At 38.2% G+C, this 18,099-nt stretch overlaps 1 protein-coding gene across 2 annotated transcripts in view; it reads left to right on the forward strand.

The window, feature by feature from the left end:
* The window catches only part of KHDRBS2 (KH RNA binding domain containing, signal transduction associated 2), an 831,701-nt gene that overhangs the window by 603,553 nt on the left and 210,049 nt on the right, over positions 1 to 18,099 (forward strand). The window contains exon 7 of one of the 2 annotated variants that reach the window (XM_040249230.1): positions 13,179 to 13,195. The exons of the other annotated variant lie outside the window; for it this stretch is intronic. Coding sequence (XP_040105164.1) covers positions 13,179 to 13,195 — 17 coding nt within the window. The remainder of the gene's footprint in view (positions 1 to 13,178; positions 13,196 to 18,099) is intronic. 2 annotated transcript variants of the gene reach the window in all.

Below are 18,099 nucleotides of genomic sequence, written 5' to 3' on the forward strand. Positions count from 1 at the left end.
ATGATGTTTGAAGAATGTAGGTTATTCTTTGAATGTGGTAGCATTTGTTAGTTTTTCTTTTACAAAATGTGATTTTTGTGTCTTATATAAGAAATCACTTCCTATTTTATTGTAGTAAAAATCTTCTCATTAGATGTCTTTTGAAAGTGATATTGTTTTTCTTTCCTTATTGAATGACCAGAAAAAGATGTTTTGTGTAGTATGTGAACAGCGTTTCATTTTTTTTTTCCTTCCATGAGCACCAATTAAATCAGTGCAATATATTGAGCAGTCTGTTCTCATATATACAAGTGTATGCATATAAACATGCAGATCTGTTTCCAAGTTCTCTGGTCCATAGTTCTCTTTCTGCAAGTCTATACAACAGTGACTAATTTTCATAACTTTTTAATTGAATCCTGGTATCTAGTCACCCAAGTCCTCTTGTTCCCTCTTCAGGAACATCCTACACTGCTCTGAGCCTGTTTTCCTTCATATAAAAAGCATTGATATATTATTTGGGAAGGAATTAATATCTTTATGAGACTGAGTTTCCAATTTCATTCAAAAAGTTTTATGTTTTCTTTAATATCTTTTAGGCTTCCATATCGGAGAAGGCACTCCAGTATTCTTGCCTGGAAAATCCCATGGATGGAGGAGCCTGGTAGGCGGCAGTCCATGGGTTCGCTAAGGGTCGGACACGACTGAACGACTTGACTTTCAATTTTCACTTTCATGCATTGGAGAAGGAAATGGCAACCCACTCCAGTGTTCTTGCCTGGAGAATCTCAGGGAAGGGGGAGCTGGTGGGCTGCCGTCTATGGGGTCACACAGAGTCAGACATGACTGAAGTGACTTAGCAGCAGCAGCAGGCTTCCATATTACATGGTAAATTTTTAAAACTTATGTTATTCTAAGATTTATTTTTATCATAAAGCAATTTAATTAAATCTTGTATATGAATATAATATCCTGTAATATTACAAAGCTTTTTGCTAATTCTAATAATGTGTCTGAAGATTCTTTGAGCCCAGAAATTTGGACCTGTGTGCATTATACTTAAAAAAAAAAAAGTTTTATCAGTATTTTAAAACTTCTCTCTTATAACAAAAAAGAACACAGAATTAACAAATTCCAATGAACCTCTCAAATCCTAGACTACTTTCCAGTAATTTTTCACTTTATTTCTGAATTTTTCATGCTTTCTTACTCTCAAAATAAGATAAATTTCCTGTCTAAAATGCATTCCTTAGACGCTAATTTTTTCAGTTCTTAATAGTAATTCTCTAAGTTTTTAATCTGTCTAATATGTTTTCATTTTTACCCTTGTTCACTGAAAGATAGTTTCACTTGATGTAGTCTGAGTCACCAAATATTGTCTCTCATTACTTTGAAGATATTCACCTTGCTTTCATGGTTGTTATTCAGAAGTCAGCCTTGACTGATAGAAAACCCATTTATCTCTGGTTTCTTTTAAGACTTTCTCTTCATCTTTGATATACAACTGTTTTTACCCTGAAATGCCTAAGTATGGATTTATTTTTATGTATTCTTCTTCAGGTTTTTTAGACTTACTAAATTTGTGGGCTAGGTTTTTCAACAATGCTAGAAGCTCTTATAATTTCAAAACTGCCCTTTTTTATTCCATTTGTTATATCATTTTCAAACATTGATTATACCAGAATTTTTTCTCTTTTTTTTCCTATTCCTTTCATCAGCATGAATGAGATCTCATCTCATTTCTCACATCTTTCTTCCATGTTACTTATTTAATCTGATATTTGATTTACTCTAATAGTTATATCTTTAACTTATATTTTGTGTTTCAATCCAGTCACATTCTACTGCCTCCTACTTCTTCTCAGCTACCCATTTCTATTTATGTAAATGTATTGAACACATCTCCATCCTTTCTGCAGTTCTGATACCTGAAGTTTTTCTGAACATTATTCTGAGCTTTGATGTCTGTGTTGGTTCATACTTGAGATGGCTTGTTCCATGATAAATTGTGAGCTCAGAACCGCTGGAACTACACTGAGGCCAGAAGTGCTTCCCAGGCTTGTGGGAGCACTGCCAAACAGAACCATTTAACCAGATCTGGGACTTAAAAGGCTTTGGGTCAGTTGATATTATGAATATAGTCCCAAATCCCATATGAATGGAAGTCTTTTTTTGTTTGTTTGTTTTCTGTCAGTTTTAATCAAATATCTTTTCATGAAGGTATTTGCATTGGTTTCCTCTGTTAGGTGATTTTTCCCTTATTACCCAATAAAGTGTCATCTTTAAAAGGGTTCCAACATTTTGTGAGTTTTTTTTTTTTTTACCTGATTTTGACCTTTCTAGTGCTAAAAGTTAATGTATTTCCTATCCATGCATGTATTCAGACTATTAAAAATCAAGAATTAGGCAGCATGTATAAGTCAATAGTCCAGGGGAAAAGTTTGGCCATAGCGTTTTTGGGTTTTGTTTGTTTGTTTTATAATGAATGAGAGACTCTTTAAATTCTGTAGTGCTTTAAAATTTTCAAAAGTTTCACACATACAATTTCATATAATTCCATAATAAAACTATTTCCCTCTACCCGTATTTTACCCCTCTCCCCTTCCCACCCCCAATAGTAACTACTAGGTTTACTCTGTATATCTGTGAGTCTACTTCTCCTTCTTTTTTTTTTTCCTTATTCACTAGTTTGTTGTATTTGTTTAGATTCTACATATAAGTGACATCATACACTATTTATTTTTCTCTGTCTGACTTATTTCACTCAACATAATGCCCTCTAAGTCCATCTATGTTGCTGCAAATGGCATTATTGTGTTCTTTTTTTTTTGACTGAGTAATATTCCATAGTATATATGCACTACATCTTCTTTACCTATTCGTCTGTTGATGGGTGCTTAGGTTGCTTCCATACCTGTGGCCACAGAGCTTTCTCACTTTTCTGAAATCCCATTTTCTAACTATTTGGGGCTCCATTATTTTTACATCTGCTCACCTATATAATTAAAAATACAGATTTTAAAATAGAGGCTTCCCAGGAGACACAGTGGTAAAGCAATGGCCTGCAGTGTAGAAGACTCAGGTGTGATCCTTGTGTCAGAAAGATCCCCTGGAGAAGAAATGGCAACCCACTCCAGTATTCTTGCTTGGGAAATCCCATAGACAAAGGAACCTTGTAGGTTATAGTCCATGGAATCACAAAGAGTTGGGCACTACTTAGCAACTAAGCATACACACATATGCACATTTTAAAATATTTTTTTCCCTCATGTTTAGGTCTAAAAAGCTTTTCTGAATTTCTCATCCATAGTATCCAGGATCCAATAGAGAAAAGCTCTTGAAAAACTTTTTTGAAGTCTTTATCCACATCTATACATAATCTTAAATGTATACATTTCAATATATATTATGAGTTGAATACTGAGCAAATATATTATATCATTTGCATAGGTTCTTAGAGAATCTGGTGACCATACAGCTCTTATGTAAAAACTGGCTGTTATATATTATATTACAAAGTTAGTAATTTAAAAATATGATAAAAGTAGAAAATGAAATAAGAAGATTCAATACTAACTCATATATTCCCTAAATTTAGCCCTTATAGATGATAAAGAAACAAAAACTTTATATACTATCACATCAAAAACACAGCATTTTTGCTTTTTTTTTTAATGGAAAGGAAGATTTTTGGAAGTGAAACATTGTCTCTCAAATACAAACAGCTGTTAATTTAATGTAGAATAGCAAGTAGGAATAAATGCTTCTGAAGTGCTCATTCAGCTGTTCCAGAGATTAAAAAAAAAAAAAAAAACAATCAATCAAATAAGTCTGGTGTGACAATCTGACAGTGAAAAGTCCATGTCATGTTGTACTATCTTTTAATAAATGAATTTAAAATATACCAAGAATTTCAAAGCATTACAGGGAGTAAGAGTTGCTACACATGATTTATAATCACATCAACCCTGCTTGAGATTTATGAGATCATACTGTTCAATCAATTCTAAAAGCTATGAAGGTAAACTCCATGTATGTAAATAGCCTGCAGTTCACTCTGGGGTTGGGTAAACTAACCTGCAGTATGTTACTAACATGATTTTTATTTAAAGGTGCTATGGCAATTTCAATTGTCTTTTTTAAAAATATGTAATAAATAGTTGTATTTTCCTTTATCCATGGAAAGATTGATTATAGATTCTATGAGCCTCCAGAGAAACTCAAACTCTTAAACCAGTCTTGATTTTTTTTCTTTCTTCACTATGCATACCTATTCCTTATTGTGAATTCTAGTTGATAATTTGTGAAAATTGTAAGGCTTTAATTATAGTTAAATGATAACATGCAAAAGGGACACCATGAAAATGTCATGGGAATTTAGAGAAAAGTTTAATCATTCCTTTAACCTATATTCTGAAAGTTATATTTTCAAATTCATCTTAATCTATGTAGTCATTTCACTTCATAAATTGAAATGAATATGCTATTATATCCAAGACTAATCTGGCATATAGTTTCCATATATTTCTGAAATACTTAGTTAGAATATTACTGGAGTCCATTCAGTTCAGTTCAGTTGCTCAGTCGTGTCCAGTTCTTTGTGATCCCATGAATCGCAGCACGCCAGGCTTCCCTGTCCATCACCAACTCCCAGAGTTTACCCAAACTCATGTCCATCGAGTCGATGATGCCAGCCAGCCATCTTGTTTTCTGTCATCCCCTTCTCCTCCTTCCCCCAATCCCTTCCAGCATCAAAGTCATTTCCAATGAGTCAACTTTTTGCATGACGAGTACAAAGTATTGGAGTTTCAGCCTTAGTATCAGTCCTTCCAATGAACACCCAGGACTGATCTCCTTTAGAATGTACTGATTGGATCTCCTTGCGGTCCAAGGGACTCTCAAGATTCTTCTCCAACACCACAGTTCAAAATCATCAATTCTTCAGCGCTCAGCTTTATTCACAGTCCAACTCTCATATCTATACATGACCACTGGAAAAACCATAGCCTTGACTAGATGGACCTTTGTTGGCAAAGTAATGTCTCTGCTTTTTAATGGGCTATCTAGGTTGGTCATAACTTTCCTTCCAAGGAGTAATCATCTTTCAATTTCATGACAGCAATCACCATCTGCAGTGATTTTGGAGCCCCCAAAAATAAAGTCTGGAATCCATTAAGTCCATTTTTAAGACCACCTTAAAAATAAGGTAGTGGAGACAAATCCAGGAAGGCCCGTTTGTTAATTAAAGTCTATTTTATACTATTATCATTACTGAAATTACTATGAGTGAGTGAGTGAAAGTTGCTCAGTGGTGTCCAGCTGTTTGAGACACCATGGATTGTAGCCCACCAGGCTCCTCTGTCCATGGAATTATCCAGGCAAGAATACTAGAGTGGTTTGCTATTCTCTTCTCCAGGGGATATCCCCCACTCAGGGATCAAACTCAGGTCCCCTGTATTGCAGGTATATTCTTTACCATCTGAGCCACCAGGGAAGCCTGAAATTACTATGTCATATTATTAAATGTGTCCAAAGCAAGTTTAGAACTGTACTCATCAACACGATATTTGAAGGGACTTGCTGCTCATGATTGTTCTCATATTCTGGACAGACAAACTATGCAAAAACACAGGATGAACAGCCATGTATTGTATTGCTGGCCTTGCTCAGAAATTCTAGGAGTGTACCTGGACCTTTTCAAGCACCTGCAAGCCTTTAAAAGCACTGCTATTGAGGTCTCAGCAGAAAATACACCCATACTCCTAGGGGAAAGCACAAGGGAAAAACATGATGGTTTTACAAAACAACACAATAACTCAGTAACCTGGGAAAGAATCTTCTAAATCTATCTTCTAGCCAAAGAGGCAAAAGGAAAGCTTTAAATAAAACTTACATCTAAAATAAGAAATAGCACACAATTATCTTTCAAAATAAAGTGACTGTAACATGGGCTTCATGGGCTTTTCATTATACCCACAATATTCTTCTATTTTCAGATAAATTAAAACCATGAGACTTTAAGCATATTTAAAAAGATTGAGGGACTTCCTTCAAAATCAGTTATGTGTCCTGGGTAAAAATAAGTATGTGATATAGAAGCAAAAATCAAGGTGGCTTTTTTTTTTTTTCTGTTATTAGCAGGGCAACAGACTAGTTACCAGATTGGGGCTAAATCAGCATCATCTGCTCTCAACCGCACCAGCAGTGAAGATCAGATATTAAAGCATGAACACGTGTGTCACGGATCCCACTGAGGACCATAAATGTAATAAAGGGGTAGGGAAGGAGAGGCACAGAGAAAGTAAAATACAAAATAGAGAATGAAAGTACAAAATGAAAATTTAACATCAGACATGAGAGAGGTGGGAAAAATCAACTGGATTACAAACTCACTACACCCAAGTACAGGGAAAAGGAAGTGAGACTGGAATTAGAAGGTGGTGGACAGAAACCTCAGGTATAGCTCAAACTGAACATGAGAATGGTAATGTTGCTGTTAGTTTTTGTTCTGATAAAAATCAGAGCTAGAAACAAGGAGTTGGGCAGAGATCTTTTATTTAAGAGGATATAAGTGAGGTACTTACCCAATAGCCAAAATTTAAGGAGTAGTCTGATTGAAATCCTGCAGATGGAGATTGCAGCTGTGAAATTAAAAGACACTTGCTCCTTGGAACAAAAGCTATGACATATCTAGACAGCATATTAAAAAGCAGAGACATTATTTTGCCAACAAAGGTCCATCTAGTAAAGGCTATGTTTTTTCCAGTAGTCATGTATGGATATGAGAGTTGGACTATAAAGAAAGCTGAACACCAAACAATTCATGTTTTTGAATTGTGTTGTTGGAGAAGACTCTTGAGAGTCCCTTGGACTGCAAGGAGATCCAACCAGTCCATTCTGAAGGAAATCAGTCCTGGATGTTCATTGGAAGGACTGACACTGAAGCTGAAACTCCAATACTTTGGCACCTGATGCGAAGAGCTGACTCACTGGAAAAGACCCTGATGCTGAGGAACGTTGAAGGAAGGAAGAGAAGGGGATTACAGAGGATGAGATGGTTGGATGGCATCAGCGACACAATGAGTTTGGGTAGGCTTCAGGAGTTGGTGATGGGCGGAGAAGCCTGGGGTGCTGCAGTCCACGGGGTCTCAAAGAGTTGGACACAACTGAGCAACTGAATTGACTGAAAGAGAAGGGAACACAAAGCCCTAAAAGGTTCATTGTGTAACTGGTTACTGATGTGGCTCATTCTCACTGGTGCCCTCTCTAGAGCCACGTGGAAGACACCTCAGGAACATACACCAAAGGAAAGGGAGATTGGGACAGTGCATGAGATGCTGTCCTGGAGTCCTGAGTGCCTGTATGGACTGAGTGCTTTCACCAAGCTTCAAGAGAAAATAGCAACAACCAACACCCAGGTTTATAGGTCTGGTTCTAAACAGATATTTATGTCATAAAAACCATACATTAAAGAATAAATGAATTCTAAAATAATTAAGAAATTCGAATCAAGATGATATAAGCCAAAGATGATATTAATAGAATAAGAGGCAGAAGAAAAATTAGAGTATATTGTAAAACTGCTATGGAAAAAGTATAAAATACCACAACTTTAATTTCACAATTATATTTCAAAATTCTCAGAATTATTGAGACTGTGTCAGAAATGGTGAGTTTTCTTTTCAATAATTCTTCTTTAGGTTTCATAGCTGGGGCCACTGGCATCCTTGCAGGTAGGGGAGACCTGTGACTAGGTTCTGGCAAGGGTAGAATATTCTAATGGGAGTTTCAAAAATTGTTTTTCAAGATAGTGTAAAAGATCTTTTTTTCTCTCTTATTCTCCATTTCATCCAGCCAACTCTCAGAAAAGCAGATGCCATCCCTAGTGGACATTGGGGTCAAAGTATTTCAGGACAGGAAAGCAACAACAGAAGGACCTGATGTTTAGGAAACCACAGCAAAGCTAAGCATTCACCTTGACTTTTAGGCAGAGTGATGTTTAAATTATCTCTATCTGGGGCTTTATGTTGCCTGCTCTTGAACCTAATCCTATTGGATAGAGACACAATTCAGCAAATAAGAGTATTGTTACTGTTGCTGCACAATTATGTCAATTAGCACATGTACATACATATATTTGATGTATAGTTGATATATTGGTCAGTGTATATATTGATGTATATTTGACATATATAATTATAGGTATATATATGTATGTATATGTGTGTATGTATATATATATATATATAATGTATGCATATGTATATGAAGTTGCCTGGATAACCATTACTTTTCAAGATATTTTTACATTCCCAACTGTCAGCAGGATGAAAGAAGGTAGGAGACAAAACTCATTGTTAATATTTTAGTTTATTTCCTTCTAGTCTTCTTTTTCTCAATGACTAGATTTTTGGTCACGTAATTGTTATTATATTTATGCAGCTTTTAAATTATTTTTCCATGGTATTACATAAACTTAAGAAATAAATTTTAATACCAAGTGGCACTAGTGGTAAAGAACCTGTCTGCTAATGCATGAGACTTAAGAAACATGGGTTTGGTCCCTGGGTCAGGAAGATCCCCTCGTGTTGGACATGGCAACCCTCTCCAGTATTCTCGCCTGGAGAATCCATGGACAGAGGAGCCTGGCGAGCTACAGTCGATAAGGTGTCAAAGAGCTGGACATTACTGAAGGACTTAGCACATACCAATGAAAGTGAAAGTCGCTCAGTTGTGTCTGACTCTTCACGACCCCATGGTGTGTATAGCCCATGGAATTCTCTAGGCCAAAATACTGGAGAGGGTAACCATTCCCTTTTCCAGGGGATCTTCCCAACCCAGGGATCAAACCAGGTCTCTCACATTGCACGTGGATTCTTTACCAGCTGAGCCACAAGGGTAGACTTTAGCACATAGAAAACAACACATAAGTTTTAATGGCAATAAGTTTTTAAAGCATATGAGAAGTAATGGCTTTCCTGGTGGCTCAGACAGTAAAGAATCCATCTGCAGTTCAGGAGACCCAGATTTCATTCCTGGGTCAGGAAGATCCCCTGGAGAAGGGAATGGCTACCCACTCCACTATTCTTGCTTAGGGAGGAGCCTAAGAGTCTGATATGACTGAGTGATGAACACTTACTTACTTAACTGCGGGAAGTAAATGTAATGGGTATAAAGTGTGAACGTGTAAGAATACCTTAATTAGGCAAGAAACTCATTGACTAGATTTGGGGATAAATTCTAGACAGTTTATGGCTACAGAGAACTCACTAGAACATACAGCAAGAGGAGCAGAGGACACAAAGGTGGAGGGGGTGAGGAATCACGAGGAGGGCAGGGCTCATGGAGGCCAAAGAAATGAAAACTATCAAACATGACCAGCTCTGGACTGACCAAGGAGGGATTCTGAGCTCAAGGGCAGGATCCTAACACAAGAGTACCTTTAAAATGTATATGCAGACACATGTACCCCAATGTTCATCGCAGCACTGTTTATAATAGCCAGGACATGGAAACAACCTAGATGTCCATCAGCAGATGAATGGATAAGAAAGCTGTGGTACATATACACAATGGAGTATTACTCAGCTGTTAAAAAGAATACATTTGAATCAGTTCTGAGGAGATGGATGAAACTGGAGCCGATTATACAGAGTGAAGTAAGCCAGAAAGAAAAACACCAATACGGTATATTAACACATATATATGGAATTTAGAAAGATGGCAATGATGACCCTGTATGCAGGACAGCAAAAAAGACACAGATGTGTATAGCGGACTTTTGGATTCAGAGGGAGAGGGAGAGGGTGAGATGATTTGGGAGAATGGCATTGAAACATGTATAATATCATGTAAGAATCGAATTGCTAGTCTATGTCTGATGCAGGATACAGCATGCTTGGGGCTGGTACACGGGGATGACCCAGAGAGATGTTGTGGGGAGGGGGGTGGGAGGGGGTTTCATGTTTGGGAACGCATGTACACCCATGGTGGATTCATGTCAATGTATGGCAAAAACAATACAGAATTGTAAATAAAATAAAAAAAATTAAAAATAATAAAGGTAACTCATGCAAAAAAAAATGTATATGCATGTAGGGGTGGGGGGGATGCTTCTGTGCATTGGTACAAGGATGGAGAGAACAGGGTCTTGGCATTTAGTAGGTTTTTGCTTAGCTGGTTCGATGTGGCAGGTAGAGTTAAGATGAAAGTGATTCTCAGTTACATTTGTAAGTGGTTTTTAATTTTTCTTTATAAATATTTCAGTAGAGAAAATAAAACATAACCCACCCACCCACCCACACACACATTCAATTTTTGAGATTACTTCCATGAATTATTTAGAAAAATTGGAATTGCTAGGCCATATTTCACTTTGTGTGTGTGTGTGTGTGTTTAATTCTTTATAAAATTTTCTCAGTTGATTCCTGTAAAGCTTCTAGAAAATAAGACTTCTGCCAGTAGTAGATTTGACCTTCTTCTTTAATCATACTGATATTATCAGAAATGTTAAAACGAAAAAAATTCTTTGATAGGTGACTAAATGAATGTTATTCTGGTTTACCCTGATTTGATCAATACAGAAAGTGCATATTTTCTTACAATTATGTGCTAATTTTAGTTTTTAATAAGTTGTATATTAATATTCGTGGCTTATCTGTCAAATGCATGCTTCATTTGTGCAGTAGTACTGCAGTGCAGTTCATGGGGTTGCAAAGAGTTGACATGACTTAGTGAATGAACAACAACATAAAGGACAAAACTTAGTGAATATTTCCTTAAGATGTATGTATCAGTCTGCTTAGAGTTATCCTAAGCAAATATCACAGGTTAGGTGGCTTAAATTTCATTTTCTGACTGTCCTGGAGGCTAGGATTCTAGGATGAGATGTCAGCAGGTTTGACTTCTTCTGAGGCCTACTCCTAGCCTTCCTGCTGATGCTGCTGCTAAGTAACTCCAGTCATGCCCGATTCTGCATTCCCATGGTCTGCAGCATGCCAGGCTTCCCTGTCCTCCACCATCTCCCAGAGCGTGCTCAAACTCATATCCACTAAGTCAGTGATGCCACCCAACCATCTCGTCCATGCCATCCCCTTATCCTCCTGCCTTCAATCTTTCCCAGGATCAGGGTCTTTTCCAAGGAGTCAGATCTTCACATTGAGTGGCCAAAATATTGAAGTTTCTGCTTCACTGTCAGTCCTTCCAATGAATACTCAGGAATGATTTCCTTTAGGATAGACTGGTTTGATCTCCTTGCAGTCCAAGGGGCTCTCAAAAGTCTTCTCCAACATCACAGCACTCAACCTTCTTTATGGTCCAAATCTCACATCCATATGTGACTACTGGAAAAAATATAGATTTGACTATATGGACTTTTGTTGTCAAAGTAATGTCTCTGCTTTTTAATATGCTGTCTAGGTTTGTCATAGCTTTTCTTCCAAGGAGCAAGTGTCTTTTAATTTCATGACTGCAGTCACCATCTGTAATGATTTTGGAGCCCAAGAAAATAAAATCTGTTACTGTTTCCATTGTTTCCCCATTTATTTGCCATGAATGATGGGACCAGATGCTATGCTCTTAGTTTTGTGAATGTTAAATTTTAAGCCAGCTTTTTTACTCTCCTCATTCACCTTCATCAAGAGGCTCTTTAGTTCCTTTTGCTTTCTGTGATAAGGGTGGTGTCATCTGCATATCTGAGGTTATTGATATTTCTCCAGGAAATCTCGATTCCAGCTTATGCTTCAACTAGCCTGGAATTTCACATGATGTACTCTGCATATAAGTTAAATATGCAGGGGCCAATATACAGTCTTGATGTACTACTTTCCCAGTTTTAAACCAATCTGTTCTTCAATGTCTGGTTCTAACTGCTGTTTCTTTTCCTTCATTTCTCCGAAGGCAGATAAGGTGGTCTGGTATTCCCGTTTCTTTAAGAGTTTTCCACAGTTTCTTGTGATCCACACAAAGGCTTTACTGTAGTCAGTGAAGCAGAAGTAGATGTTTTTTTGGAATTCTCTTGCTTTTTTTATGATCCAACAGACATAGGCTTCAGTTCAGTTCAGTTCAGTCACTGAGTCATGTCTGACTCTTTGAGACCCCATGAATTGCAGCAGGCCAAGCCTCCCTGTCCCTTACCAACTCCCAGAGTTCACTCAAACTCACGTCCATCGAGTCGGTGATGCCATTCAGACATCTCATCCTGGTCACAGTGAAAGGAACCAAATTCTTCCTGAGACAATTTTTGGGTAGCTGTTGCTCTTATGTGATACTTAAAGATAATTCTGTCCATTTCTTTGCTTTTTTCCCAAGTTTTGAATAATTTTTTCTGACAACTTCAAATTTTTAAGCTGGTACATTTATGTAAGTATTAAAAATTATATGTGTACCTGCCTTTCAACTTAGCATAGTTGAAAATATAAATAAGAAAATTTTCCCAACTGCAAACACTTTATAGTATAAAAGGGAAACAAGTACGTATACATTATATCATAATAGATGCAATAAAAGCAATATGAATGAGTGATGGTAGGAATCTGATGGTAGAGCCAAGGATTGCAGGTCTTGGTGATCAGGGAAATTCATTAAAGAGATGATAGTGAACAACAGATAAGATGTATGAGAATCATGGAACCTGGTAAAAAGAAAATATGCCTTCATCATACTCAATATATAATTTGTGATGGATTCCCTTCTAGTTTCATTTGTACATGGGGAGAGCTCTACAGTGTTGTACATATAACATTGCAACCTGAGTGTTCAAATGGAAATGTGTTAAGCAATTTTCTCTAGATATGCTACAGTTTTGGAATTTGCATGTAGAAAGAAATAGGGGGAGGGTAGTTAGTTTCATAAATGGTATTTCATAAAATGTGGGGCCCAGAGCCCTGCCTCAGAATTCAGGGGCTGGTTTTAAAAGACAGTTTCAAAAAACCGTTTCCCTGTGACCATTTTGCCTTGTCTTGTATCTTGTATCCAGTGTATAGTTTGGAACATAATCACATGTGAGAAAACACTTTCTAAACTGAACTCTAAGAATTAGTACAGATGTTGAATAATAGGTTCAGTCAGTTAGTTCAGTCGCTCAGTTGTGTCTGACTCTTTGCGACCCCATGAATTGCAGCACGCCAGGCCTCCCTGTTCATCACCATCTCCCAGAGTTCACTCAGACTCACGTCCATCGAGTCCGTGATGCCATCCAGCCATCTCATCCTCTGTCGTCCCCTTCTCCTCCTGTCCCCAATCCCTCCCAGCATCAGAGTATTTTCCAATGAGTCAACTCTTCTCAGGAAGTGGCCAAAGTACTGGAGTTTCAGCTTTAGCATCATTCCTTCCAAAGAAATCCCAGGGCTGATCTCCTTCAGAATGGACTGGTTGGATCTCTTCTCAGTCCAAGGGAATCTCAAGAGTCTTCTCCAACACCACAGTTCAAAAGCATCAATTCTTCAGCGCTCAGCCTTCTTCACAGTCCAACTCTCACATCAATACATGACCACAGGAAAAAACATAGCCTTGACTAGACGGACCTTAGTCGGCAAAGTAATGTCTCTGCTTTTGAATATACTATCTAGCTTGGTAAAAACTTTTCTTCCAAGGAGTAAGCATCTTTTAATTTCATGGCTGCAGTCACCATCTGCAGTGATTTTGGAGCCCCCAAAAATAAAGTCGGACACTGTTTCCACTGTTTCCCCATCTATTTGCCATGAAATGATGGGACTGGATGCCATGATCTTCATTTTCTGAATGTTGAGCTTTAAGCCAACTTTTTTGCTCTCCACTTTCACTTTCATCAAGAGGCTTTTTAATTCCTCTTCATTTTCTGCCATAAGGGTGGTGTCATCTGCATATCTGAGGTTATTGATATTTCTCCCGGCAATCTTGATTCCAGCTTGTGTTTCTTCCAGTCCAGCGTTTCCCTTGATGTACTTTGCATAGAAGTTAAAGAATCAGGGTGACGATATACAGCCTTGACATACCCTTTTCCTATTTGGAACCAGTCTGTTGTTCCATGTCCAGTTCTAACTATTGCTTCCTTACCTGCATACATAGTTCTCAAGAGGCAGGTCAATTGGTCTGGTATTCCCATTTCTTTGAGAATTTTCCACAGTTTATTGTGATCCACACAGTCAAAGGCTTTGGCATAGTCAATAAAGCAGAAATAGATGTTTTTCTGGAACTCTCTTGCTTTTTCCATGATCCAGAAGATGTTGGCAATTTGATCTCTGGCTCCTCTGCCTTTTCTAAAACCAGCTTGAACATCAGGGAGTTCACGGTTCACGTACTGCTGAAGCCTGGCTTGGAAAATTTTGAGCATTACTTTACTAGCGTGTGAGATGAGTGCAATTGTGCGATAGTTTCAGCATTCTTTGCATTTCCTTTCTTTGGGATTGGAATGAAAACGGACCTTTTCCAGTCCTGTGGCCACTGCTGAGTATTCAAAATTTGCTGGCATATTGAGTGCAGCATTTTCATAGCATCATCTTTCAGGATTTGTAATAGCTCAACTGGAATTCCATCACCTCCACTAGCTTTGTTCATAGTGATGCTTTTTAAGGCCCACTTGACTTCACTTTCCATGATGTCTGGCTCTAGATTAGTGATTACATCATCATGATTATCTGGGTCGTGAAGATCTTTTTTGTACAGTTCTTCTGTGTATTCTTGCCACCTCCTCTTAATATCTTCTGCTTCTGTTAGGTCCATATCATTTCTGTCCTTTATCGAGCCCATCTTTGCATGAAATAGTCCCTTGATATCTCTAATTTCCTTGAAGAGATCTCTAGTCTTTCCCATTCTGTTCTTTTCCTCTATTTCTTTGCATTGATCACTGGGGAAGGCTTTCTTATCTCTTCTTGCTTTTCTTTGGAAATCTGCATTCAGATGCTTATGTCTTTCCTTTTCTCCTTTGTTTTTTGTCTCTCTTCTTTTCACAGCTATTTGTAAGCCCTCCCCAGACAGCCATTTTGCTTTTTTGCATTTCTTTTCCATGGGGATGGTCTTCATCCCTGTCTCCTGTAAAGTGTCACGAACCTCATTCCATAGTTCATCAGGCTATCTATCAGATCTAGACCCTTAAATCTATTTCTCACTTCCACTGTATAATCATAAGGGATTTGATTTAGGACATACCTGAATGGTCTAGTGGTTTTCCCTACTTTCTTCAATTTCAGTCTGATTTTGGTAATAAGGAGTTCATGATCTGAGCCACAGTCAGCTCCTGGTCTTGTTTTTGTTGACTGTGTAGAGCTTCTCCATCTTTGGCTGCAAAGAATATAATCAATCTGATTTTAGTGTTGACCATCTTGTGATGTCCATGTGTAGAGTCTTCTTTTGTGTTGTTGGAAGAGGGTGTTTGCTATGACCAGTGCATTTTCTTGGCAAAACTCTATTAGTCTTTGCCCTGCTTCATTCCGAATTCCAAGGCCAAATTTGCCTGTTACTCCAGGTGTTTCTTGACTTCCTATTTTTGCATTCCAGCCCCCTATAATGAAAAGGACATCTATTTTGGGTGTTAGTGCTAAAAGGTCTTGTAGGTCTTCATAGAACCATTCAGCTTCAGCTTCTTTAGCGTTACTAGTTGGGACATAGACTTGGATGACTGTGATATTGAATGGTTGCCTTGGAGATGAACAGAGATCATTCTGTTGTTTTTGAGACTGCATCCAAGTACTGCATTTCAGGCTCTTCTGTTGACCATGATGGCTACTCCATTTCTTCTTAGGGATTCCAGCCAACAGTAGTAGATATAATGGTCATCTGAGTTAAATTCACCCATTCCAGTCCATTTTAGTTCGCTGATTCCTAGAATGTTGACATTCACCATTGCCATCTCTTGTTTGACCACTTCCAATTTGCCTTGGTTCATGGACCTGACATTCCAGGTTCCTATGCAATATTGCTCTTTACAGCATCAGATCTTGCTTCTATCACCAGTCACATCCACAACTGGGTATTGTTTTTGCTTTGGCTCCATCCCTTCATTCTTACTAGAGTTATTTCTCCACTGATCTCCAATAGGATATGGGGCACCTAATGACCTGGGGAGTTCCCCTTTCAGTATCCTATCATTTTGCCTTTTCATACTGTTCATGGGGTTCTCAAGGCAAGAATACTGAAGTGGCTTGCCATTCCCTTCTCCAGTGGACCACGCTCTGTCAGACCTCTCTACCATGACCTGCCCATCTTGGCTTTCCCCACAGGCATGGCTTGGTTTCATTGAGTTAGAAAATGCTGTGGTCCTAGTGTGATTAGATTGACTAGTTTTCTGTGAGTATGGTTTCAGTGTGTCTGCCCTCTGATGCCCTTTTGCAACACCTACCATCTTATTTGGATTTCTCTTATCTTGGGCATGGGGTATCTCTTCACTGCTGCTCCAGCAAAGCACAGCCGCTGCTCCTTACCTTGGACGAGGGGTATCTCCTTACTGCCACCGTGACAGATGTTGACTAATGGGTTAGAGATTATTAAAGTATGCCAGCCAGGAAACCAAGAAGAGAAATGCAAATGTATATAATATTGTTAATTATGATGGCCAGTGATTTATCAATTTAACAATAAAATCAGTGTATAACATTAAGGAGAATAATCATTTTGAAAGAATTTGTCAATTATATTTTAATCTGTAAAATAAAATTAATTGATTTCACTCATTGCTCTGAAATGACATCAGTTCAGTTCAGTTGCTCAGTCATGTCTGACTCTTTGAGACCCCATGGTCTGCAGCATGCCAACCCTATCTGTCCATTATCAACTCATGAAATATACTCGAACTCATATCCATTGAGTTCGTGATGTCAAGCAAACATCTCATCCTCTGTCATAGCCTTCTCCTCCTGCCTTCAATCTTTTCCAGCACTGGATCTTTTCCAATGAGTCAGTTCTTCACACCAGATAGCCAAATTATTGGAGTTTCAGCTTCAACATCAGTACTTCCAATGAATATTCAGGACTGATTTCCTTTAGGATTGACTGGTTGGATCTCCTTGCAGTCTGAGGGACTCTCAAGAGTCTTCTACAAAACCACAGTTCAAAAGCATCAATTCCTCAGTGTTCAGCTTTCTTTAGAGTCCAACACTCACATCCATACATGACTACTGGACAAAAAACATATCCTTGACTAGGTGGACCTTTGTTGGAAAAGTAATGTCTCTGCTTTTGAATATGCTGTCTAGGTTGGTCATACTGTTCCTTCCAAGCAGTAAGCATCTTTTAGTTTCAAGGCTGCAATCACAATCTGCAGTGATTTTGGAGCCCAGAAAGATAAAATCAGCCACTGTTTGCACTGTTTCCCCATCTATTTGCCATGAAGTGATTGGACTGGATGCCATGATCTTAGTTTTCTGAATGTTGAGTTTTAAGCCAAATTTTTCATTCTCATGTTTCACTTTCATCAGAGGCTCTTTAGTTCTTCAGTTTCTGCCATAAGGGTGGTGTCATCTACATATCTGAGGTTATTGATAGTCCTCCCAGCAATCTTGATTCCAGCCTGTGCTTCCTATAGCCCAGCATTTCTGATGACGTACTATGCATAGAAAAGGCAGAGGAACAAGAGATCAAATTGCCAACACCTGATGGATTGTTGAAAAAACAAAAGAGTTCCATAAAAACATCTATTTCTTCTTTATTGACTATGCCAAAGTGCCGGGGTCCAGCCCCAGTGGATCCAGGGTAATTCAAAGGTGGGGACGGAATCAGCATCCTAGGAAAAAACTTACTTAATTACAGATAGAGAGAGATTAGAAAATTAGTGGAGAAAAAGAGGCTGAATAACTTGGTTTATGTGGAATACCAATCACCACCTACGTAGGCCACAGGGGTCTTTCCGTTCTCCCAAAGGAGAGGAGGCACTGAGGCCTCCCCGATCTGATCTTAGAAGTCCAGGCAAAATTAGCAGGCTTGGTGAGTACCCACATTCCAGATGGGAATTCAGCCAGAAAAACGGGGAGCAAGAAAGAAACAACATGGGCGAAACAGTCTTTCCAGAAACTGATCTGATTTCTTTATTTTTAGGTTTGCTTATATACCTTTTGTTGTACATAGGGATGAATACAGAGTCACATGGAGGTCAGCAGTCCTGACCTTTATCAAAATCAGGTGCTTCACATAAATGTATATAAAAAGAAA

The sequence above is a fragment of the Oryx dammah genome, unplaced genomic scaffold (genome assembly GCF_014754425.2).
Source record: "Oryx dammah isolate SB20612 unplaced genomic scaffold, SCBI_Odam_1.1 HiC_scaffold_11, whole genome shotgun sequence".
In the NCBI taxonomy this organism is placed as follows: domain Eukaryota; kingdom Metazoa; phylum Chordata; class Mammalia; order Artiodactyla; family Bovidae; genus Oryx; species Oryx dammah.